General features: G+C 36.3%; 1 protein-coding gene across 1 annotated transcript in view; it reads left to right on the top strand.

Annotated features, from left to right (window-relative positions):
• Nucleotides 1–24,592: 24,592 nt before the first annotated feature.
• Rfc3 (replication factor C (activator 1) 3, 38kDa) overlaps nucleotides 24,593–26,722 on the top strand; it is a 29,662-nt gene continuing 27,532 nt past the window's right edge. Inside the window, exons 1-3 of the mRNA XM_013031452.1 lie at nucleotides 24,593–24,682; nucleotides 24,765–24,829; nucleotides 25,790–25,948. Coding sequence (XP_012886906.1) covers nucleotides 24,593–24,682; nucleotides 24,765–24,829; nucleotides 25,790–25,948 — 314 coding nt within the window. The remainder of the gene's footprint in view (nucleotides 24,683–24,764; nucleotides 24,830–25,789; nucleotides 25,949–26,722) is intronic.

Raw genomic sequence — 26,722 nt, 5'->3', positions numbered from 1 at the left:
TAACAAGGACTTCTACTTTATAACTGTGTCTTACTGGTCTCCCTTTAAATATTATACCATACAGTATTGGCTTTAGAAACATTTATTCTGCTTGCTGGTAAATATATAGATCTTTCTGTCTATTATTATTCACATGAAATCTGGAAGCTATATATGACCATTTTTATGTCAATGGAATATGTCATATATTTTGAATTAATACAGATAGATTTCCAGTAACAGACAAAAAATGGATAGGTAGGAACTTTATATGAAATTGCTTTTAACAGAAAGGAATCAATTTATTTTGAGTCTTCATGGTCCTTTTGATTTGACATTCTGGGTATGTGTCTCTGTGTGTTGAGGATAGAGCCTTCATTCTTGGACCATTTGGTGAGAGCATGATGCTCTTTCTGTAAACAGATTCACAGTACATGTATGCTGGTGATGTCATGATCTCATCAACTGTTCCCAAAGAATTGCTTCTCATGGACCAAACACCAATTGTAGAAATTTATGACAATTCTTCTGTGTCTTGAGATAATGCAATAGTAGAAAATCTATTAATCATGGATTAATGTTTAGTCACCAGAATTTGGTAAAATGTATTTAAATTATAACAGTTTCACACTTCTCATTAACATCTGGACAAAGATGCATATTCTGGGAAGATTCTGTTTTTGTGTGGATTGACTCATCTTTTTCTACTAATCTTCCTTATGTCATTTGTACCTAGTGGCACTTGTGAAAGAATATAAGCAAGCACAAGCACAGAAAACTACAATTAGTTAGCACAACATCAGTTACCACTTAGTTGCATTTTATCAAGACAGCAGCCCTCTAGGATGATGGTAAAAATCAAAATGCAAGGTTTCTTTGGAAGCCGATCATATTTAGAACAAATTTCCTGCACCATTGTGGAGGGCTTTGCATTTAATATGTAACATGGGAAAATTGCCATAACCCACCATTCTATGGGATACTTGCTCCTTCAATACTCTGTTTTTGGCAGGTCCATCAACAACATGTGTCCCCTCCCAACTTCTTCTTCTCTGAATGGGGGTTCAAATTCAGGGCTTTCCATTTGTTAGCAAGTGCTCTATCACTTGAATCATGCATTTAACCTTTTTTGTTTTAGTTATTTTTCAGTCTCATGCTGTGTGTATGATGCAGACCCTAAACATCCTATCTCTTCCTCCTGCAAATAGACATACATTACAATGTCCTGCTCATCATTTTGGATAGAATAAGGCTCATTGTTTTTGCCCAGGTTAGCTTTGAAACAGAAAACTCTCATCTCTACTTTCCAAGTAGTTGAGATTATACACAGGTGTTTCTGCCCAGCTTCCAATCCAATTTTGTTTTTTCAATGTTGGTCTTTGAACTCAGGGCCTTGCGCTTCCTAGGCAGATGGTTTACAACTTGAGCCACAGCCCTAGTCCTGTAGAAAGAGTTTTGATGTGTATATAGCTTCCTTCTGTAAAGTAAATACAGAGCCTTTCATATTCTCATCTTCAACTGTCCAGCTTTGGAAAGTATTACATTTTAAAAGTATTAATGATTATAACTTTTAACTTTTAGTGCCTAAAGAAGTACAATAGACAAAATGCCCTTTATTTTAATCTCATTGCTTTCAGGCATTTGCAATCTTGAAGGGTCCTAATTAACCTTTCTTTTTCTTTGTGCTTTAACCAAAAGTCCTGTTCTTAATGCAGGCACTCTGTATTTTTAAGTTCTGACAAATGTTTGGTACAAAACACCCAGAAATGATACACATTCTCGGCAGATTAAATGTAAATTTGATTGAAGAAAACAACCTACAAAAATTTATGCTTCTGTATAATCTCTGTGATTAAATGTTACTTGTTTCAAAACTAATGTTTCTGACACTTTCAATTATAGCTTTTGGAGATTTCATTCCACACCATTTACTCTATTTTAAATAACTCTTCCTTTTAGGCTTTGCACTAGCGATGCATATTTAGCTTCAATCTATAATGCAGATTTGGAAGTAACCTCTGTCTCTACAAGGCTCATTTCATATGGAAACAGTAAAGTTTAAAAATGAAAACTGAAACTCTCTTATAATTAAGAAAATATTTATCCACCATATAACTACCTCCATCCTTTAAAAATTATGGTAAATTATATATAACACAACTTTTTACCATGTATAAAATATAATTGTATAGGGTTAACTATAATCTTACTGCTATATAGTAGATATTTAGAAAATTTTCATCTTTCAAAAACTGATACTTGATGCCTGTTGAACAGTAAATTTCAATTTCTCTCTTCCCTTAGCTCTGACAACTGTTATTAGCCCTTCAGTTTCTATGAGTTTGACTTCTTTCTATACCCCATATAAGTGGAATTGTACGTTGCTTTTTGTGACTGGCTTATTTTATTTAGGAAGCTGCCTTTAAAGCTCATGCATGTGATGGTCTTGGAAAAGATTTCTTTATTTTTTTTAAGAATGCATTCTGCCATATATTTTAACTTTTATTTATTTATTTACTTTTTGGTCGGTCATGGGGCCTGAACTCTGGGCCTGCGTGCTGTCACTCAGCTCTTCAACTCAAGGCTAGCACTCTACTACTTGAGCCACAGCGCCACTTCCAGCTTTTTCTGCTTATGTGGTGCTGAGGAATCAAACCCAGGGCCTCATGCATGCAACACAAGCACTCTACCACCTTCCCAGCCCCAGATTTCTTTATTTTCAAAGTCTGAGTACTCTTCTGTTGTGTACATACATATACATCCACATAAGTACATATACACATAAGTACATAACTCAAGTTTTCTTTATCTATTTGTTAATGGACATTTGAATCACTTTTACTTCTTGACTATTGAAAGTAATGTTCTCATAAACATGGATGAACAAGTATGTCATTAAAAAATCCTACTTTTAGAATGTCAATCAGGCTATAATAAAGACACCTGTATATCCATGTTCATTGCAGCTCTATTTACAATTGCCCAGCTATGGAAGCAAGCCAGATGCTCTAAAATTTTTTGAATGAATCAAGAAAATGTGATATATACATACATATACACATTACATATATACATACATATATACATACATATATACATATATAGATACACCCATATATACATAAATTTGCCTACATATATATATATACAATACATACATAAAGAGGACTAAAATTGTATATATATATATATATATATATATATATATATATATATATATATATATATGAGTATTAGTCAACTATAAAGAGGAATAAAATTATGTCACGTTCAGGGAAATGGATGGAACTAGAGATCATCTTAAGCAAAATAAAAAGGATAAGTAGGGTAAAGATCACATGTTTTATCTCATATATGGACACTAGACCTGAAAGAGAAGAAATGTATGTAAACACATACAGGATCATGTGTGTGTACATTAACCAAAGCATATTAAACTGTCATATGCTAGACTTTTAGTAGCCTACATTCATTTGACACAGTAAAGGTATTAATGTGCTATTTTGCCACTGCCCAAGGCTTGTTTCGTTAATTCATGAGTTTAGTGTCCAAGCACTGCTTTGCTATATTTATAGCAGTTCTATGTGTTATTTCTATGAAATACAACGAAACTTGTAAGCCAAGAAATACAAAGTAAATCACCATTTCAAGCTTGCCACTGGGATCATGGGGAAATTAATCCATACTCCATAGTGGTATTCCTAAGCTAGAATGTTGGGAAGGTTGCTATATTAATATTTCAGACTCATGATCGAGTATTCGGGTTCAATCTCATTGTAAGTGAGGAAATTTATACCTCATTTTTGGTCCATTTCCTACTTGAACCAGTGTTCTGGCTTATTCCCGGTATAATAGTGCTCTGCAGCTTTCCCATGTTTTACATGGGAAAGAAAGATACCCTACCTTTCATTGAGTCTATGGATGTGTGTATATGTGTTGTCAGTCATAGGTTCTTAGGAGATAAAAATGATTTCACACATACCAAAGCATTTCACCCTTAATTGATCTATGGATTAAATTCAATTCCTACCATATTCCACAAGGATTTGTTTTTATAGATATAGACAATCTTATTCTAAAATTTATAAGGAGAGACTCAAAGCCTAGATAGTTAAAGCAATTGTACAAAAGAATAAAGTTTGAGGAGCCATACCACTTGATTTTAAAGCTTAGTGAATAGCAGTAGCAAATAATGTGGTACTGGCAGAAAGATGAAAGCATAAATCAATAGAACAGAGAACCTAGCAATACAAATAGGTCCAATTGATTTTTAAAAGACACATTTATAAATAAATACTTCATATTACAAGATCATATTTTATTGATTTCTGCCTCTGAATTTTGTTGGTATTATATGTCCCAATTTGCAATTCCATTTTGCCAAATTGAAAGTTGCATCATCATCTTGCAACTTGCAATTTCTCCTCTCTTGAAGAAACATTTTCTGATTATTTCAGACTGAAACAGTATACTCTGCTACTAAACTTAATAGAAAGAACTTGGTGTTTTTTGGCTTTAAACATTTTTAAACATTCAAAATAGAATCAAAATGTTAAAGGAGAATGAAGAAATTGCAGATTGCAGAGCTTCAGAGGTCATGGTGGCTGAAATTCTTAGTTGGGCCTAAAATGGCAAAAGCTCATTCAATGACAAGAACAGTTTTTGTTGTAGTTTGTTTTGTGCTGGTCCAGGAACTTGAAATTAGGACTTGGGCACGGTCCCTTTGCTTTATTACTAGCCACAGCTAGCCTTGAGCCACAGCTCTACTTCTGGCTTTTGGCTGGTTATTTAGAGATTAACCATGAACTTTCTCATGAACTTTCCTACTTTGGCTGGCTTTGAACCACAATCCTGAGATCTTAGCCTCCTGAGTAGCTGGGATTACAGGTGTGATCCACTGGTGCCTGCTAAATAACCGTTAAAAAAATCATATTCACTATTACCTTATTCTTTTGACACATTTTTCGAGTATGACTCCTATCAATGATGTTTCAAAACTCCATGTGTAATTAATGGAGGAAACAGCTATTATCATATTTGCTAGTTTATTTACCCATTTTTCATTGTGGGCTGTATTAAAAATGTGCTAATGTAAATTTAAAAAAGTAAGATTGTATCAACGTGGAAAGATCTCCTAAGGTAGCTATCATTTCTTTCCTTCATTCAGTAATTGTTTATTGCATGCTGACTCTGTGTCAAACACTGTGCTGGAAGATCCAGTGTCGACAAGCACAAAAGTTACCTAATAAGGGGAGATTTTCTTGAAATTCACTGTATCTCTTTTTTCCACTTTTGTTCTTTTCTTTTCTCTTCTTTGCATTTTTCCCCTTCCCTTACCCTCCCCTTCCGCCTTTCCTTTCCTCTTTCTCTTCCCCTGCTTTCCTTCTCTCCTCTCTCTTCTTCCCTCTCTTCTCCTCCCCTTCAATCCCCAGCCTTTGTCACCTGTCCTCTTTCTTGTCTCCTCTCCCCTTCTTTCAGCTTCTCCTCTCCTCTTTCTCTCTTTTCTTTCCTTGCTAATTGACCTAAATTTTCTAAAGGATAGAACAGATAGATTTTTCAAGAACAGCCACAGAAACTCATTCCTTATTTCCAATGAATCTTGGTAATTGATAAGTATTTAATTCTTAGGCAAGAATTTGTCAATTATTGTTAAACAGAAGCTCAAAATATGTGGACTTCTCCCATTTAATTTACATGTACTGTTTACTGGTACATTACTATGGTAAAAGCTAGTATATTCTCAATGGTTAAAAATAGCCTCACAGCCTTGTGGGTTTGGAGAAATGCTATATTGGGGAACATTGAGTTTTATTTTATTTGACTCTCAGGAGGGAATCATTGCACTAGCTCTCTGCAAGGAACCCAAACATTGATTTAATATTATCAGAGTGGCAGCTAGACTTGAGGTGTCTGAGCTGGTGAGATCTGAAGTTAAAGCAAGTTAAAATAGCAACTGACAAAACAATTACTATGATTTTCTTGTATGAGACAAAAGAGAAATCAAACTTCTGAGGAAGATGAAAATTCCTCCCCCAAGTAGGCATTTATTATAATTATTCCTTTATTATTGCTACACTTGCTCTATGTAATAGTTAACACTGTTACCATGGAGTTTAAAATCAACTGATGCCATTGATGGGCATGAAGATGAATGTTCCTAATGAAGCCATGCTCTGAAAAATTGTTTCTTCCAGAGCATTTGACAGGGGCTGAACTTGGTGCTTTTATGTCCTAATGTACTTCTAAGTATTGTGTTTAAATTGTTCTGCAAATTCAAAGACATTTTCTAGAATATTCTTTTGGAGTATGCTTTACTTTTCCCAGTTTCATTTTTTTTTAATTTGAAATGGTATCAGTGTATAACCTTTGCAATGGGTATCTTCTTCACAGTGTTCTGTTCTATTTGTCCTACAGGAGTTCAGCATTACTTAAAAATAATAAGACACTATGTTGAAAAACGAACTTTACAATTTAGGTGGGGAGGGGGTGGGTGTAGTTGTGGAGGGGGGAGGGAAGGGAGGGTAGGGGAAAAACAAAGGATGAGGTAACAATGCTTGATAGCAAATGTACTCATTACCTTGCTCATGTAACTGTAACCCCTCTGTACAGTATTTTTACAATAAAAAACATATTTTTAAAAATATACCTGAGTTATCACATTGGAGAATAGGTTTTGTTGGATGGGTATGATTATGAACAAAAAGTGTAATTTTCTATGAATAATGAGAAATCCCATAATAAAGAGAGCATGATATTGCAAATGCTACAAAATATTCCTTTCTTGCTATGATTTGGAACTTTCATCTTCTATATTTACTGATATCTAGGTCTTCACTTCAATCTTAAAAGCCTATGAGCATTTACGGATTTACCATTTTCCATAGTCATTTTGGCCTTGAAGATTGATGACGTGTTCGGATTTGTACACTTCTATGTCACACACACTACTATGTAAATGGAGCCACCTCTTAGGGCTGGACTGCCCTGGATTCCACAACTAGTTTCTTAATCTCCATGGTTGTGAAATGCTAAGCTTCTTTCTTTATGAAAAAAGAAGAGTCTCCCAAGGAAAACTTTTAGTATTCATAATACACATAAAAAGAAAGTTAAAAATCAGGAGCTGGTAGTTTAGGCCTATGATCCTACCTACTCAGGAGGCTGAGGTCTGAGGGATTGTGGCTTAAAGAGAGCTCATGCAGGTAAGACTGAGATTCTTATCTCCAATGAATCATAAAAAAGCCATAAGTGGTACTGTGATTCAAGTGGTAGAGTGCTAGCCTTAAACACAAAAGCTCAGAGACAGAGCCCAGACCCCAAGTGAAGAAAAGTGAAAAATTTTATGTTAAAATTTATATAATTTTTTGTAAAATTTTTATGTAAAAAGCAGAATTTTGTTGAGTCTAGTGACAAACTCTGTAACAAAACTCTACATGAGCTAGTCACATACTATGAACACAAGAAAATAAAAAAATATAAATAGTCATTTTGGTAGCAGAATATATTTACATGTTACATAGACAACCTCACTCTTAACTGATTAGTCAATATTTTGGTTCTATTTCTCCCTGTTTTAGCTTTTGGTGATATCCACCCAAATACATATTCTCTTTGAATGTCATGACGCTACTGTAAATAATGTTGTAATTTGTTTAATTCTTGTTTTATTTCTCTCCAATGCATGCCTATTTAAATTTGGGGGGGATGGGGGAGGGAAAGTAGGAGAAAAATGAGGGAGGGGATGACAATGTTTGACAAGAAATGTACTCATTACCTTACGTATGTAACTGTAACTCCTCTGTATATAACCTTGACAATAAAATTAAATTTAAAAAGACAATAGAAAAAGAATCTTAAATAATTTCTCAGCAGATAGGTATTAAGGTGATGGGGAAGTTGTTGATGTGTGTTAAGGCTGTAAGGAAGAAAAGCCAAGTTCTACTGAAAAACATTGTGTTTTTGATTAAAAAAAAAAAAAGCACAGTCAATGTCATTTGTATGCTTTGGGAAATTTCCCAAAAGAAACATCCATTGTAATTCAGTAGTTGCTTCCATGTTTTTAGAATTTCCCACTGTTTGAGGAGAATAAGAGCCAGGCAGAAGTTATGTCTATAACATAAATCATGGTGGGACAAGGAATCATCAAGGAAATGAAAACAGTTATAGGAATGCTGTATTCTTTTCCTAGGGACATTGTAACAAAATACAGAGACAGAGTGGCTTAGCATAACAGAATTGATGGTCTCATCCTTTTGAAGATGGAAATCTAAACTCAAATTCTGGGCAGGCAAACAATGTTTTCTTTTTGTTGTTGTTGTTGTTTTGTTTTGTTTATGTGGCACTGAGGAATAGAACCCAGGGCCTGCCTCAGACATGCCAGGCAAGCACTCTACCACTAGGTCACATTCCTAGCCCTCCATTTTTTGGGGGGGGTCAGTCGTGGGGCCTGAACTCTGGGCCTGGGCGCTGACCCTCAGCTCTTCAGCTCAAGGCTAGCGCTCTACCACTTGAGCCACAGCATCACTTCCGGCTTTTTTATTTTTGCTTATGTGGTGCTGAGGAATCGAATCCAGGGCCTCATGCATGCAAGGCAAGTGCTCTACCACTGAGCCACCTTCCCAGCCCCAAACCATGTTTTCTTGAGTGACTTTATACAAACTTCTAGCTTTTGGTGTTTAATTGGGTTCATTGTACTTGACTGTAAGCACATGCTACCTTCTCCGAGCATGTCCCCACAGTGTCTTTCTCTGAACATGTCTATGTATGACTTCTCACTTTTTGTAGATCTTAAGCCATAATGATTTCATTCTTGTTTAGTTAAATCTTTAAGATCTGGGAGTGATAGAGTCAAGTGGGCAGAGTAGGTATCAGTGCTCCCTCCTTCCATAAGGACATAGACGTAGCAATACACACCCTACTTTCTTCACTATACATCACCAGAGTCCATCTCCCTCCCATCCTAGCCTCATACTGTTTGGGAGGACATTGCCAGCTCCCAGCTTCTCTGTGAAGACAGAGAGAGAAGATTGGATCATGTATTCTATTAACTGAAGTTATTGATGAAGTTATTGATAATTGTTAGTTGTGTTGGTTAAATTAATTGATAAGTAAAGGGAAAAAAGCAGAATTTAGAGATTTGGGTTTTTCTCATGTAATATGTTATTGATTAGAAAGATTAAAAAGTGACAATTGGATTTTTTTTGGGGGGGTCCGGTCATGGGGCCTACCTATTTAAATGATTTGTTTTATAATGACTGAGGCGTGAGGCACAAAGTTCAGTTTACAAGCAGCAGACAAGAAAGGAGAATGAGGCAGGAAGACTTAGAAATCTATTGAAACATGGACCAACACTGGTAAATCTCCAATTATCTAAGTAAGTGGAAAAAGAGAGACATAAAAGGTCATATAGTATGTGATTCAATTTGTATGATCCTTCAGGAAAGATAAATCTACAATGATAGAAAGTATATTGTTATCCTGGTGACTGAGAAGGAAATGGATAGGAATGAAGTGAGAAGATAATTTAAAGTGACAACAATGTTTATGTCTTATGTCTTCATCCAGTGGGATTTATACACACATACATTATAATTACATAATACATACTATATATAAATAATCCTTTTATAAATACGTATTTCTCAACACTGAATGACTGCTCCACATTTTTTTGCATGCAAACTTAAACTCAGTGTGCCTTCTTTGTTAAGAAAAAAAGGAGAAAGACATCCAAAATATAATAACAATGATTATTGGCTTGTTCTTGAAGATAATCCAAAACTTGCTATCTAACATATAGCATAAAAACTTGAACAAGTTGGGTACCCGTGGTTCATGCCTTTGATCTTACCTTCTCAAGAGGCTGGGTTCTGAGGATTGAAGTTCAAAACCAGCCCAGACAGAAATGTCTCCGTGAGACTCTTATCTCCAATTTACCACTCAAAAGCTGCAGGTGGAACTGTGGCTCAAAGTGGTAGAGTTCTAGCCTTGAACTAGAACTCAAGGACAGCACTCAGGCCCTGAGTTCAAGCCCCATGACCAAAGGGGGGAAAAAACCCAAAACCAAAATAACAAAAACCACCACCACCAACAACAACAACAAAACACTTGAAAATAATTTCAAGTTAGAGATATTCGTCTGGACTGGGTTGTTCAGTGTTCTACTACACTGAAAGACTGTAATAAACTGGAAGGCCCCTATTTCCTTTTCTGCTAAAAATGTGTCTCTGTTTTAAAAGTTTTTCCCTTTTTTTCCCAAGTTTTTCTATATCAACCCCTCTAAGCATCAGGAACTGCAAAAGACCTGACAACTTGTGAAATGGCGGATTATGTATGAGTCAGGAAAGAGGGAGACTGGCAGGCTGGAGAAAGTATTTCCTGGCTTACAGCATATGCTGGTACTTCTAGCTCTCTGAAAATTTGCATCTCTCCATAGGCAGAGCTGATAGGGTAAATTACATCTGGACATAGTATCACAGGCAAGGGGCTGGAAAGTATTGAGATGGTTCCTGGATGTACATCTAAGGTGAAGTTTGATCTATGAGAAATCATCAACCCAGCAATGATTTTTTTCTTTCTTCACATTGTGTCCTGAAGCTGAGTTGACATATTTTCTTCGTCTTTTAGACTACTGTGCTTGGTGTTAAAGTGAATGATTTTGGCCTCACTTCTAACAATGTTAGCCATCATTTTCATGCTTTGTTCTAGTTCTAACATCATCCTGCTAGAGTGAGTTTCTCTGACTATGTATCCATGACACATTCAATATCCAACACCTATGCCACACTCAAAGAATCATGTTGCACTGTTGTCCTCATTACATTTGTCGACATCGTGATGGTTCTTCGTTGTCTCTCTTGTCCCAGAAGAATGGCTCCAACACTTGCCTGACTATTTACAAAATCCTGAGAAGCTACTTAGACAAAGTTCATATTTGAGGAATTTTTTGGGACAAATTAAACTATACACTACAGGGAGAAATCTTTTTTGAAAAATAAATGTTGATGCTTGATAAGCATTCTACCATTGAGTTCTAGCACCATCTATTTATAAAATTCTATTTTTAGGAGGGGGATGTAGGTGGGTCCTAAAGTGCTTGTCTAGTATATGTGCAAGGCTCTGGATTTAACCCTCATTACCAGTATATATTCATGTATCATAGTATCATAGCATACACACACACACACACACACACATATACACATTTTACACACACATATATGTATGTATGTATTTCATAGCTTGGACTGGTTGGCTGGTCTTGAATTATCAATCTTCCTGCTTCAGTCTTCTGTATGTGGGAATTATAGAGTATGTCAACACATTTTGTTTGTACTATAGCAATCCTAAACATTTTGCTAAGCATTATGTTTAGTAAACATATAATGTTTAGTAAACATGTAATGTTTAGTAAAATAGAATCAACTTGAAGTTTACTATTTCAAGCATCTTTAAGTATACAATTCAGTTACAATAATTACATTCACATTGTTATAAAAAAAACTATGTTCTATTAACTAATGTATGGTATATGCAGGAAAGGATTCCAGTAATTTCTTTTGACAACTAACTTACAGTTTAACAAAGTAAACAGCAGGAATCTGGAACATGTATTGTTAGCAGGGGAGGGCAATTGGCCAGTTGGCCAGGGACAGATAAATGGAGAGAGGAAAGGTGGGAAAATGGAGTCATAATATTCAATATATATAATCATATATATACATATGTATATATATATGAAAGTTGGAACTAGATAAATTGAGGGGATTGGTGGGGTTGGGAAAGATGGAGATGAATGATGAAAGAAGTGGCACTGATCAAAATGCATTGTACTCAGAAACTAACATGTTGAATTGAAATCCCTTTGTACAACTAGTTAAGGATAATTTTTAAAGATTTTTTTAAAACATCTACCTTGAACTGGGAACCAGTGGCTCAGGTTTAAATCCTAGATACTAAGGAGGTTGAGATATGAGGATTGTTGTTCAAAGCTAGCCCAAGCAGGAAAGTCTGTGAGATCTTATCTCCAATTAGTTCCAAAAAGTTGGAAATGGAGTTGTGGCTCAAAAAGTAATAGAGTGCTAACCTTGAGCAAAAAAACTCAGGGTCAGCACCCAGGCTGAGGCCCTGAGCAAGCCCCAGATCCAGAGCACACGCACACAGACAAACACACACACACAGAATTCTACATTGAAGCTATACTAATTATTTCCAACATTATTCACTCTTGTTCAGCAGTAATAATTAGTCAAACAAAAACTTTCAAGTTATCATCAGCTACTAGTAAATGGTGTATAAACAAAAGTTAACAACATGCAAATCAGATTTTGACTTTAATTCTCTTCAAAGTACTTTTAAATGAAGACAAAGTTCATGATGTATTAGACATTATTGAACCATCAGGCAAATATGTATGTTTGCTCTACGTAGGTATCAAAGAATTTCACTTGATTTTTTTGCCTTTTCCATGGTTCAGAAGTTGCTATTTCAAAGCTATAAATAAAAGTTAACTGGAAATATGGAAATGTTCAGAGTAATGTTGCCTAGTGAATGAAGTTGCAATAATGGAGGAAAGACGTGCAAGGAAGATTGGCAAAATTTAGTCTTTCTTTGATTTATTTCTGTAAAGGAAAAACCAATGATGACTCAACAATTCTAAAATTCGTTACTAATTTTAAACCGTTTAATGAAAAAAGTCTGAAAGTAAGAAAACTGAAATCTAAATTAATATAAAAAGAAATCTGTTGTTTTTACCAAAAGAAGTCTGAGCTAGTACTATGACAGATTTCAAATTTAATAGCAATGATTACTTCTCTTAGATTTATGAGTATATGAATTATCTGTTTAGGATCTCATTGTCTCTAGTAGCCTTGACATCACACGGCTTATTTTTTTTTCTTTTAAAACATTATTTAATGATTATAGTTTGCATTATATCCAATATGCCCAAATTATACCCATATTCTAACCCCTGGTACTTATGAATCTGTTCTAACTTGGAAATAAAGTCTTTGAAAGTAAAGGTTCTTAGAATAAAGAGATCATGGGTTTTAGGAGAGGCCTAAATCCAATGATCATTGTCCTTCCATGAGGAAGGAAGTGATGACATACAGAGACATACAGAAATTAAGGAGAAGAACCAAGTCAAAAGAACCTGGGAACACAGAAGTAGAGATTTGAGTGGTATCTCAACAGACCAAGGAATGCTAAGAATTGGAAACAATCACCAGAAACGAGGAGAGAGGTATGGAATAGATAGGATTTTCTTGGGTCTCTAGAAAATCCATTGCCAAAGACACCTTGATTTCAGGCCTCTGGCCTCCACAACAATGAGAGGAAATGTTTCTGTAATTTGTGCTAATTTAGTATGGCAGTCCCAGGCTTTCTCTGTGTCCATAAATTTGTAGAACAAGACATCTTGTTATTTTATAGACCACTGTGGGGCACTGTAATCTGCATCTTTGGGAAGTAGCCTTCAAATGCTCTTTAGTGAAAGCTTGTATGGGCTCTTTTGCAATCAATCTTTTATTTGGGAGAACAGTGTCACATTCGATATTCAGGAAAAAAGAATGTAAGCCATCACTGAAAGCTCTGTTCCCTTTTTTTGCCAAAACTTAACATTCTTGGAGGAGAAAGTTAACTGTTAGCAACTATTTCCCTTAGAAGTAAAAACAATTTTTCTTTAAACTGATTTCTTGGTATAACTGTTCTTTATTGTGGTGCTGTAATATTTTGACTTTAATGAATCATTTGCACCTTGTCCTTCAATTAGCAATAACTTAAAAGAAAGTTGAGGAAGTAGAAGATGATGATCTATGTTCTTTCAGTGTTTTACCACATCTTCTGTGGGGTTTGGGCTGTAAAACTGAATTTATGGTATACAAGATAAAAATTGAGGAGTAATTCTATTTAAATGTATGTGACCTTTCCTAGCTAAGCGAACAACTTCACGATGACTCAGTCCTCGAAACAGAAATTTTTAGAAACATTCTTGACAACTACATCGCTCCTCTCCCTATGAAACCATACTGCCATTCCCATCTAAAACTCTTTTCAATTTCTCTCAGTTCTCACTGTCTCTACAAAGGCTCCAGTCACTTCCTGATTAGATATTCACAGGATGTTTCTAACCGATCTCCCATCTTCACAATTTGTTCCAATCCATCATCCAACTACTTCACTTCTAGGGTTACATTCTTTTCTAAAACAAATCACTTCCTGTGAATATAAATTCCCCAGCATGATACAAAAGGCCTTTTGTTCTGACACCTGTCTGGTTCCCTAGTCATTTCTTGTGACTCCCTCTACCCTCATTTTGTGCCTGTTTGAACAGATGTTGGTAGTTGCCTACTGAATATGTAATCTCTTTTTTTCCCTTATTCTTAGAGCTGTTTTATTTTAAGACAGCTAGTTGCTCAGCTTAAGGGATATATATATATATATATATATATATATATATGCATTTACATGTGTGTGTGTGTGTGTGTGTGTGTGTATCTTGTTTCAAGCCAGGACTGGTTAGCTGATGCAGCTCCTGCCAAGGAAAGGTAAGCAATGCTGGAGGCTCTGGGAAGAATATAGGAATAGTTTCCTCAGGGCTGGGAAGGTGGCTCAATGGTAGAGTGCTTGCCTTATATGCATGAGGCCCTGAGTTCTATTCCTCAGCACTACATAAGCAGAAAAATCTGGAAGTGGTGCTGTGGCTTAAGTGGTATAGCGCTAGCCTTGAGCTAAAGAGCTGAGGGACAGCGCCCAGGGTCAGAGTTCAGGCCCCATGGACTGACCGAAAAAAAGAAAAGAAATAGTTTTCTCATTTTTATTTACTGGCTAAGTAGACTGAAGCCTAGAGATGGGGTAGTCTTCTGCTGGTATGTGACAAACACAAAAGATGCCAACCATCAGCAGCAGGCAGTGGTACAGAGATGTGGAAAGAACCTGGGACATCAGAGCAGTCATGGGTCACAATCCCTGAGCTGCCTATTTCAGTGCATCTTTCTCTGAGAGAAAAAATTTCAATTTGGTTATTCTATTAAGTCATGTCACTTTAACATGCAACCAAAGCTAATTATTCTAACAACAAGGCCCATTAGTAATATGCCATTCATCTTTTCTGGAATAAGTTTTTACTCTCAAGCTTCCATTTCTTGGTAATTTCCCTTGTAGCCTGCAAATAATTTTTGTATTATTTACATAAAATGGAACTCACGTCATACCACTTCTTTTTACTTATTTAATTTTGTCGGTCGTGGGGCTTGAACTCTGGGTTTGGGCTCTGTCCCTGTGCTTTTCGACTCAAGGCAAAGGCTCTATTGCATGAGCCACAGCACCACTTCCGCTTTTCTAGTGATTTATTGGAAATAGGAATCACACGGATTTTCCTGCCTGGGCTGGCTTTGAACTGTGATCCTCAGATCTCAGCCTCTTGAGCAGCTAGGATTACAGATGTGAGCCACTGGTGCCTGGCCCATACCACTTCTTAAATGCATTTCACAACCCCTCCCATTGTAATTATTGCTTTATCTTAGTGCCTGGCAGTAGGAACATAGCCTAAATTAAGTAAGAAATGTCACTTCCCTCCAACAGCTCTCTGGAACCTAACTCTTGTCTGTCACAGCAAGTAAGTCCACCTATTAAGGCATTTTTTCACTCTTCTATTAGCAAATCTGAAAAAAATTAACTCATAGATTATGAAATAAAAAAGAGAAACTAGCATTTAAGGCACAGACATAAAGGTACATAACTGTAATCTCAGCATCCAGAGGCTAAGGCAGGAGATAGCAAGTTCAAGGCCAGTCTGGGCTATATAGTGAGACCGTGTCTCAAAATGAAAACTTAGATTAAGAAATTAATATTTACAAATATGTAATTAAATACCTAAATAATATTATGGAATAGATATATAGATTTAATGATATATATTTGCAATTAGCTTATGCATTAGAATATATACACATGTGTACTTATACACATCTGAACACAGGGTATGTATAGTATGCTTGTGTGTTTATATGAAAGGTGTAAATATTTATATAAAAGAATAAATTATTTACAATAGAAATGGTTCTGTTTTGTGACACCAGTCACCCTTACTCTTGGATAATGTCTCTTGAACTTTTTAAATGTTAATAAAAGCTCATCTGAGAATTTTTACTAAAGATCCTTAGGGCAGGGCCTATGAATTTTAATTCCTGACAAGCTCCAAGATTTTGTAGACACTGCTGCTTCCATTGCAACACTTAGAGTAGCAAGGATATAATGAAGTCATAAGCTAAGTGGGTACAAGCCAAATGTCTCTTTCCATACAGGCACAGAGCTTGCCATATTCTTCTCTGAGAACCCACCTAAGAGAATAAACTCCTTGAAGACAAGGACTATATTTTCTTTATCTGTTGATCTTCTTTCCAGCACTTGGTATCCATCAGACACTTAGTCATTCTGTAAACTATCTACCACATTAGCATTATTACATGTGCGGCATGCTTTATGGACTGTATGTATTTGTCCTAAGGGTAAGAAGTCAAGGAGCTTGCCAAATGGGGAGAGATTACATGAGTTTTCATAGATTGCTTAGTTTTCATAGGTTACATGAGTTTTCATAGATTGCTTGCTGGACTGATGGAATTTTGAGCAGCAGAAACTGGAAAGATGCAATTGCATCCATGAGAATTATGGGTAAAAAATTCAGAACATGCTTTGTGAGTGGGAAGAAGTAAGAAGAAAGAACAATCAAAAGATTTTTGTGGATAAGAAAAAAAGTTAAAGTACGGTAGGAAAGAAAAGGATGAAAGCATTGATAGGCAGAAAAAGTAAGGAAGTCTGCTTGAAGGAAGTCAATAAAACTGCAAAACAAAAGCAGTGTGTAGAAATTTGTCTTTAAGGTTCCTCTTATTGAGCTGAGCATCCATTAGGGTTTAGAACACAATAGGTTAAAATGCATAAATAAAAGTTCAGGCTTTTGAGGAGCTTAGACTTGTAAAATGGTAAAATACTGTATTTTTCTATTTTTGTCTCAAATCGATATTATTTATCAGGGAGAAAAGAGAGAGAATCACATTCTATCTTGAGAACTACAAAGGTGAGACCATAAGGGAAAATGAACTATGAGGTCAGGAGAGCTTGGTTGTGTCTTGGCCAGACATTGGAGAAAGTGGAGCAGAACTATCTTTGATGTGGTCCTCATCTAGTGTGGCTTGGTGGGGGGAACGTCGAGGAAAGCCACTCTGAAAAGTAGGTTTTCATCTTCTTTCAGCTACGTATTTCTTGCATAATGAGCTCCCCTGTTCTGTTTGGCAATGGGTCTTTCTACCTTACTGCCACCTTACTTAGAAGCTTCCCACTTGTCTTTCTCTAAACCTCAAGGACAAAAAGTGGCATAAAGTTTGGTGTGGAGATATGAATTATCCAGAGTTTGAAGTAATGAACAGTCTCTACTGTCCCCCAAAAGTAGGATATATAGTTTATGCCTGTGAATAAATGCATTCAGAAGGCCATCTATGTCTATATAAAAGCTTTATTTATGGATTCAAACAATCATGGATGGGAAATATCTGGGAAAAATAATTGCACACTCTTCTCATTATTATTTCCTCAACCACAAAGTATGAGACATACTTGCATAAAATTAGCATAGTGTTAGGTATTAGATATAATAAAGAGATGATTGTTAAGTATATAGAAGGATACACATAGGTTATATGTAAATACTGTATCATTTTACTTAAATTTTGCCTTCATCCCTAGATTTCTTTATATAGTTTTTTTTGTTTTTTTTTTTTGTCGGTTGTGGGGCTTGAACTCTGGGCCTGGGCATTGTCCCTCAACTCTTCAACTCAAGGCGAGCGCTCTACCACTTGAGCTACAGCGCCACTTCCTATCCCTAGATTTCTTTATCTTTGTGGAGCCCTGGAACCAAATCCCATGGATACCCAATGAGCAGGTGAGTTCTACATGCACGTAGACCTTGATTTGAAGACAGGCTCTGTCTACCACTAGTATGTGACTTTGACATCTTCAAACCTAAGTTTTCTTCATCAGTGAAAAGTAGGTAAGAAATGATACATATTCATCACAGAGATAAATCATTTAGCACAGTGTCTAGCACAGAAAAATATATAGCTAATCATATAGATCATTTTTTTTTCACATACCCAGATCCTCAGTGTCTCTAGTGCATAGTTGTCCACTAGTTCATTTATAGCTTATGAAGTCCACAAGAGGAACTGGGTTTGACCTAAAATTCAAAGTTGTCTTTTTTACCTTTATATATGGCTAAAGACAACTTATAAATGAACCATTAAGTTCACTCATAAGTGTACTAAAATTGGTATTTTAATGTTAAAATGATCATGTTCTTGAAATTTCTGATGATAAATCTAGTATTCCATAAGTAGCTTATTTCTCTTGGAGAATTTACCATGTGATCTACACACAATCACAAATATTCAGTGTGACAGAGGTTGGAAATCTATTCTCTAAGTCCTGTTACATTGGGAAATCCAGTTACACTAGTTTTCCCAACATCTGTCTGACTTAAGCATGGCCATGTCACTGTCTAGCCAATGTGATATAAGATATGCTATTACCTATCTAGGCTCCTGTAACTTTCCACAGGTGATCCTATGTAACTTCATTTTCTATGGTCTTGGTGTAGAAGCAGAGAAGAAAAAACAATCTTTTTCTTTTTGCTCATTTTAAGAACATCGGCCAGAACTTGACAAATTACACTGAAAAAGAGAGATTAATAATGGGAAAGTATATTTGTTATTTTTATTATAAATTTGGTGTGATGTGATACTCTCCATTAGGAAATGAAAACTTAAAGAAAGGATTAAACCTAAGCATTTTTATACTATATTTGATGAAGAATGAGAAAGTGCAGAAAAAAATGTGATAGGACCAAAGAATATATGCTGACTCTAATCAGCTGGGGGAAACAGCAAGTCTGTTCACTCAAATTCCTTACCATATTTCTGTGTCTGAAGTAAGGGTGTGCTTTCCAGTGGGTATAGTTAGGCTATGTCTCATGTGATGGTCTCATGATCCACCTCAGGGGAAGGTCAGAGACTCCTGTTATTGTGATCTCTCAGATTCCCTTGGTACAAAATATTCAAAATGTCAACTTGTTATGCATTTGAGAACCCTATTACAGAAGAGCACAGTGAACTTGGAAGCCATCTGCTGGCAGAGCCCAAAGACAGACGAAGCATGCAACTGCCTTACAGATTATAAGAGAGCCATCTGCTCATCAGAATCAGCCATTTTGACCTTACACAGTGAGAAATAAAGTTCAGTTATTTATACATCTTTATACAGTTTCTGGTGCTAACTTTACAGTGGATTGCCTACTCTATTTAATGTACTTGGAGTTTTATAATTCTGTAGAAGGATAGAATGATAGTCATACTCAATTAGAATTATTTTGAACTGGCTACAGTTCCCAATGCTCTTTACATAAAGTATTTTGTCAAAATGTATATTTATATACATAATTAACTATACATCTGTTCAAAGATGATTGGAGCAGCCTAATTGTATACAATGAAAATAATCTTCTAATTTGAACAGTTACTGTTTTATTCAGAGTTAAAACAATCATTTAGAATGTATCTAGATTCTCCAATGAAATGCAAGATAGAAACTGTAGAAACTGTTTTGGATAGAAAAAAAATAATATTATGAGAACATTTCAAGATGTGAGTTGCTTTTATTATAATATGCACAAGTAACTGAACTCAAACTAGAGAATAAACAGAACTTCTTTTTGAAAATAAATTTTAATGAGTAGTATTAAACCAGCAATACCACCTCTTCCAGACACACACACTCAAAGCATAGAAAAGGTAATAACAAGTCAAAATTTCAAAGTTACCTCTATGGGTAAGTGAAGGGCAGGAAATTTAGCAAAATATTTGAGAAGTGAACATCAGAGAACAAAATAGAAAAAAAATCCCTAATAAATCTTTCTGGGATCCATTAGTATTCTTTGTACTTCTACTTGCATATTCATATTACTTATAATGATGCCTTTTGTATTTCATAAGTTTACAACTATTGGCTGTAATATATTGCCCAGTGCTTAAACCAAATTAAACTAAAGGAATTTCTGCATCTTTTCACTGCAGAAATAGAATATTGATTTCTATATAAGAGATTATTGTGGGAATAAATTACTAGATTTTCAGATTTGCTCTGCTTTATATATCTCAGTATCATATGTAGGCAAGTTATCATTTATAATAGCTTACTATTTTAAAAACTTGATTAATTTTCAAATATTGGGATGTACGAAAATATATTTTCTTATGATGCATGTATATTTTGTAAACTTAAACAAGCAAAGTTCTGTGACCTTGTTAATTTATAGGGATAGCCTTTTAATCCTTTATTACCTGCTCCTCTAAGTTAGGTGGCTTTTGTATTAATTAACATGGGTTATTCACCTTTTAGGCGCCAAAGGTTTTCCTCAGGTATCAAGCAAGAATGAATAAGTTGTGGTACTTCATAAAATGACTCAGCTTGATTTTGTTTATTTTCTCTCTCTTTCTTTTCTCTTATTTCTTCTCTTTCTCTTTCTGAGAAGATTTGTATGTAGTGTTTTAAGGTCAGCAAATGAATGAGTGCATGATGAACCTGACCTGAAGATATGTTATGATGACCTGTACTGTGGTGTGGTTTTGCTCTGGAAATTAAATACAAAAGTCTAGTGGAAGCTTCTCCCTCCCGTGTTCTCTTCAACTTTTAATCTTCTTCAAGTATTTTTCTTTCTGGTCCCTGTTGACATTTCAGTTTGTAATAGCTGTAAAGGGAGAGGTAGAGAATCAGAGTTAATAGTTACAATAAATGAGCATAAACTTTGTTTAAAAAATCAGCTTACAAAGTGAGTGTGTTAGTTCATTTCTGTAATCACAGCTATTCAGGAGGTGGAAGTAAAAGGATCTCAGTTTGAGGCTGGCCAGTGAAGTAAAGAATAAGACCCCATCTGAAATACAAAGTACTGCCAGAAAAAATAAAAATCAACGAATACCTTTATTCTAGAAAAAAGAGAAATAATGGCTCTAGTACCACTTCAAAACAAATGTATTCATAACAGAATATCCAAAAGACAAAAACTACTGTTAAGAGACTTTAAAATAAGTCTCTATTGGATTTTCTTCCTATGTGCTAGATAAAGAAAACTAAGACAAAGAAATATTAACTCGAATAAGTATTAATATGTTTATCTTTTCACCTATACTTATTTGGATCTCTCAGATTTGATTAGTTAGTTATGCACTTCATCATGAAGTTAATGGAAATATGGTTTTCACAATGGTTCTCTAAATTTCAAGTCAGAATGTGGCACTCCTTTTAAAATTAATTAATTGTGTGTGTGTGTGTTGTGTACTGGTCCTAAGACTTGAAATCAGGGCCTGGGTACCATTCTGAGCTCTTTTTGCTCCTGGCTAATGTTCTACCACTTGAGCCACATTTCTACTTCTAATTTTTTTTATTGTAGTTTATTGGAGGTAAAAGTCTTTCTTGTGCAGGTTGACTGAACCATGATCCTCAGATCTCAGCTCCATGAGTTGTTAGGATTATGGGAGTGAGCCACCAGTTCCCAGGGCACCTTTTGCATTCCTACTTAAATAGTGGCATTGAGATTAACATTGTGTATTGGTTCAACCTTTACATTACCCTTCTCTGTTTCCATTAATGACTTGATAAAAGAAAAAGTTTAGACAAAATAAATTAAGCAGAACTCACTTGGACATTAAAAGATTCATATATGGGCCACGCTCAAATCTGAGGAGGTTCAGAGAGCAGTTTGTGGAAGAAAAGGACAAAATAGTTGGATTGATTATAACTGAGCTTATCAGAATTTGACCATAGTCTATGATAGCCTGTGACTAGTGAAAGCGAGGCTGCCTGTGATTGGCAGAGACCCAGCTATCTGCCCAACAAAATATACTCCTAAGTTAAGCTTTGTTATATTTTTGTACTCATGTTGTAATTATTCTATGTGGAAACATAATATACCAGCCCAGTCTCAGGCCAGTGGCCTCCTGTTTCTTTAACAGGCTGTAACTCTATGTGAAACAGTTCTAAACAGAATTTCCAAAAGGAGGTAGGGGTCAAGGGGAGAAAGGTAGATGAGTGAAGAGAAGAAGGTTGGGGAGAATTCAGTCACAAAAGTCAATGCATATCGTAGAAAATTAAGAAAAATTCAAGGAAGGAATAGGGTTGGGAGGGATGCAGGAGAATGATGAAGATGATGATATTGATCAAGATGGATTATATTCATAAACTGCTTTGTTGCATGGCAACTCCTTTGATTAACTGAAGATAATAAAAAGGGGGTGGGGGTGGGAGGAGAGATGGGAGGGCAGGGATGGTAAGGGGAAACAAAGGAGGAGGTAACAATGCTTGATAAGAAAGGTACTCATAGCTGGGCGCTGGTGGCTCACGCCTGTAATCCTAGCTATTCAGGAGGCTGAGATCTGAGGATCGCGGTTCAAAGCCAGCCCGGGCAGGAGAGACCGTGAGACTCCTATCTCCAATAAACCACCAGAAAACCGGAAGTGGCGCTGTAGCTCAAGTGGTAGAGCGCTCGCCTTGAGCTGAAGAGCTGAGGGACAGCGCCCAGGTCTAGAGTTCAAGCCCCACGACCGACCAAAAAAAAAAAAGAAAGGTACTCATTTCCTTGCTCATGTGATTGTAACCCCTCTGTAAGTATTTTCACAATAAAAAAGTTATTAATAAGAAAAGATAATTAAAATATATAAAAGTCTTTCAAGTGAAGCTAAATTGAAGGTATTGGATTCATAGGGATTGGATATTGCATGTTATTTTCTTAAATATGAGCAAATAAGAATAATTGGGAAACCAAGTACAGTGGCTCAAACCCGTAATTGTAGTTATTTAGGTGGAAGAGATATAAGAATGAAGGTTAGAAGCCAGTTCAGGCAAAAGTAAGTTCTAGAGACTTCATCTCACCCAGTGGCTGGGCCTAGAGTCCCAAGATTGTTGCTCCCATTATGAGAGAAAACAATGACTGGGTGTAGTGGTGTGTACCTGTCCTTCACAACAACACTGAGGAAATAAAAGTAGGAGGATGGTACGACAGTCAGGACTTAAAAGTGAAAATAACCAAGGATAAACCAAGGATAAAACTTGAAAATAAGGGGAAAAAAAAGGAACTGGAGACAAAACGCAACTAGGAGAGCACTGAAATACCCTGAGTTCAATCTCCAGTACCTCTAAAAAGGAACAGTTGAATGAATATAATAGATTTTATTTTTAAAATGTTTATTTTATAGAATAGGGCAAATAAAACTAGATCCTAAAGTAACAATTTCAGATATAAACAGATGAGATTATTATTTATATTTTTCTTACTTAATTTTCACTTTTAGTTGTTCATATCATTCATGTACCTCAAAAAGAAAAACAAAGGCCCAAACAATGCAAACTAACAACAACAGTGGTTTCCTTCAGCCTGATCTTTCCCCCATAGGGTTTTTGGGAGTCCCAGAAGGAACTGCTCAGGACTATTTAAGACCTATTTGATTTGGCAAATTTTGGACTATAATCCTTCCTGGTTTTGAACGAGATCATGATAAATTAGCCACAGTTTTGGCCCTTCCATTCAAAAAGAGATAAGGTGATCAGATGCTTAACATATAGCAAAAAGAAATCTTGAAACAGATTTAAAAATAAAAGCTAGCTGGGCACCAGTGGCTCACACCTGTAATCCTAGCTACTCAGGAGGATCAGTGGTTCAAAGCCAGCTCAGGTGGGAAAGTCTGTCAGACTCTTTTTTTTTTTAATTATTTTTTTTATTTTTTTATTTTTACAGAGGGGTTACAATTACATGGGCAAGATAATGAGTACATTTCTTATCAAGCATTGTTGCCTCCTCCTATGTTTCCCTTCCCATCCCTTCCCATTGCCCCACCCCCTTTACTCAATCCTTCCCCCCCCAAACTTGTAAAGTTCTTTTTTTGGGGGGGTCCTGCCGTGGGGCCTGTACTCTGGGCCTGGGCACTGTCCCTCAGCTCTTCAGCTCAAGGCTAGCGTTCTACCACTTGAGCCAAAGCGCCACTTCCGGCTTTTTTCTTTTTGCTTATGTGGTGCTGAGGAATCGAACCCAGGGCCTCGAGCATACAAGGCAAGCACTCTACCACTGAGCCACCTTCCCAGCCCCGTAAAGTTCTTTTTTTGACATAACGACTTGTACATCTTGCAATGGGTCCACCTGTATCCCTATTTAAAGAATTTGTTTTTTCCCTTCCCCTCCACAAATTATACCAACATCAAATACAGTGAAAGCAGGGGTTATACCGAGGGGGAGGAACATACAAAGCAACAAAGAAATAATCTTATAAATATGTTAGAAACAAGCGCATGAAAGAAAAAATCATTTGAATACTTATCTTGGGGTTCAAGTGAGAATCTTATCTCCAATAAACCACTCGAAAACCAGAAGTGGTGCTGTGGCTCAAGCAGTAGAGCGCTTGTGTTGAGCTGCAGAGCTGAGGGACAGTGCCCAAGCCCAGAGTTCAAGCCCATGACCGACAAAAAAAATTAATAAATAATAAATAAATAAAAGCTAAAGAAACAACAAAGAGGAGATGTAGAAATGAAGGCCATTGACTGCAATCATGCCATGGAAAGTGGACTGGCTGGAAGTGGGCTCCTAGGACTTCACACAGATTGTAGAACTTACTTGGTCACTTTGCTGCCTGCAGATGCCTGGCAAGGGGAGAGAAAGGGAACAAAATGGTAGTGATTTAAATGTTGCCATTTTCTAGGAGGAAGCTATTGCAAATGATGAAAAAGGGGCTCCCAAGATTGTTTCTACCTTTCAGCTGCTCAGGTGAGCTCTGCTGAGCAGATGCCACGGGTAACTGAAAGCCAGCTGTGTCTCAGCAGATCTGGAATTGATAAATGATGAAAGGCAGGGCAGCAAGCCCTGAGACATTTCAGCTTAAAAGCTATGCCAATTCAGTTCAACCTAGTGCAAGATCTTTTTTTAGCATGAATAAAACTATACCTTTGCGTTTCATTTAGGAATTCTCTGAATGAAAACCGCCATGAAGTCTTTTCCCTCTCCAAGAGACTCTGGGGATTCAGCCTAATGTAATGGTCAGGACACAGCATAGCACCTGCTAACATGAGCAGTTAAATTCCAAATTATCCCACACAGACAAAAAGATAGTGATCAAGATACCTTGAGTCCTTGGCCATTCTGGAAGAGGAAAATGTTAAATGTAGACTTTTCTCCACTTCAGATTTTCAACAAAAGAAATTTCCACCCAAGTATTATAGACAAAGAAGCAAAGATAATTCTGGGGTGATAACTCACTGATCTGTATTAACCTTTAACCCAATCAGTAGTTAGGTATTAAGCAGTCACAGACCTAAAAAAGTGACATAGCAGATTAAAAGTCAGGCATTTCAATCTTATCCTCACATGCTGTGATTCTGACAGAAGACTTCATTTTTGTGTTTGTTTATTTCAACCTCCTGAGTAGCTAGGATTACAGACGTGAGCCCCTAGTGCTCAGTTTGTGTCCCTTTATTCTTGTCCTATTATATTTCATTCTGAATACATAAGGTAAACATTTTATGGCTTAAATATTAATAAAGATATCAGGAAAGGTTTTATTACAAATGAGTCAAACTTCCTCTGATCTGAGTTTTCAATGTCTAGCATATCGCCAGAACCAGCCATTCAATAACTGTTACGTGTTATGTGTGAAACCCCTCCTTTGGCCACAACCTTGAACTCAAGGTATGCTTTATTATAACTGAATTTTGCAAGTGATCTTTTCAGGAGAAAGTCAAACAAGGAGGCCAGGTCAAAGCATGGGCCGGCAGAAGCCTTTCCTGACTATCGGCAGGAAGCTGACAAAACTCCAGGTGAAATCTATGGGAAAACTGCTTTGGCTTTTAGGATCTTAGAATGGGATATGAAAGGAATTAACAGCATCCAGTTATTTTTGACATTCAGATAACAAGAGGAAACTTGGGATATAGAAACAAGCAGAAAAAGGAATCCTTACTAAAACAGTGAACAGATACCTAATACACTGTTTTCATTTGTGCTTACAGCTTCTCTCCTGCCTTTCTCCTCTGTATGGTCTGCTCTCTGGACCAACAAACCTTAGGATCAGCTCAACTGCTCTGTTCAGGCCTGTGCAACTTTTTGGTCTAAATTTTTCTGAAAATACATATTCCTGACTTTCTGGCTCATTCCATTGCTCCCATCTCCTTCAATCCTTTCTGATCTACTTGATTAAGTGGGTGTTTCTAGAAATCCTGTCTTAAAATTCTTATTAAAAAAATAATTTTAATATGTGTGGCAGCAGATGCTACGTATTTTCTTGTATTCACTTTGAATTAATCTTTTAAAAGTTCTGCCTTTATCCTTTGATAAAAGTACATAGCAAAAAGAGTTAAAAGGTTACACAAGATTTGTTATGAATAATACCATTCTCTGCACGATTACTGCCCCAGTACTTAATCTTTCTTCCTTAAGAAAACACTTGAGATTCTGAGGCAGGAGGGAGGGGGGAGAGGGAGGGGGGAGAGGGAGGGAAGGAGAGAGATAGAGAGAGGAGAAAATGAGAGAAAGAGGAAAGGAGGCTATGTGCAAGTTCATGTAAGCACTCATATTCATTGATCTCAACTATATTCCTTTTCTCTGCCTTTTTTGTTTTTGTTTTTTACAGTACTGGTGTTTGATCTTCACACTCAAAGTAGGTGT

Source organism: Dipodomys ordii, unplaced genomic scaffold, assembly GCF_000151885.1.
Source record: "Dipodomys ordii isolate 6190 unplaced genomic scaffold, Dord_2.0 Scaffold140, whole genome shotgun sequence".
In the NCBI taxonomy this organism is placed as follows: domain Eukaryota; kingdom Metazoa; phylum Chordata; class Mammalia; order Rodentia; family Heteromyidae; genus Dipodomys; species Dipodomys ordii.
Note: the sequence above shows the minus strand (reverse complement) of the source record. Positions and strands in the feature narration are given on the sequence as shown.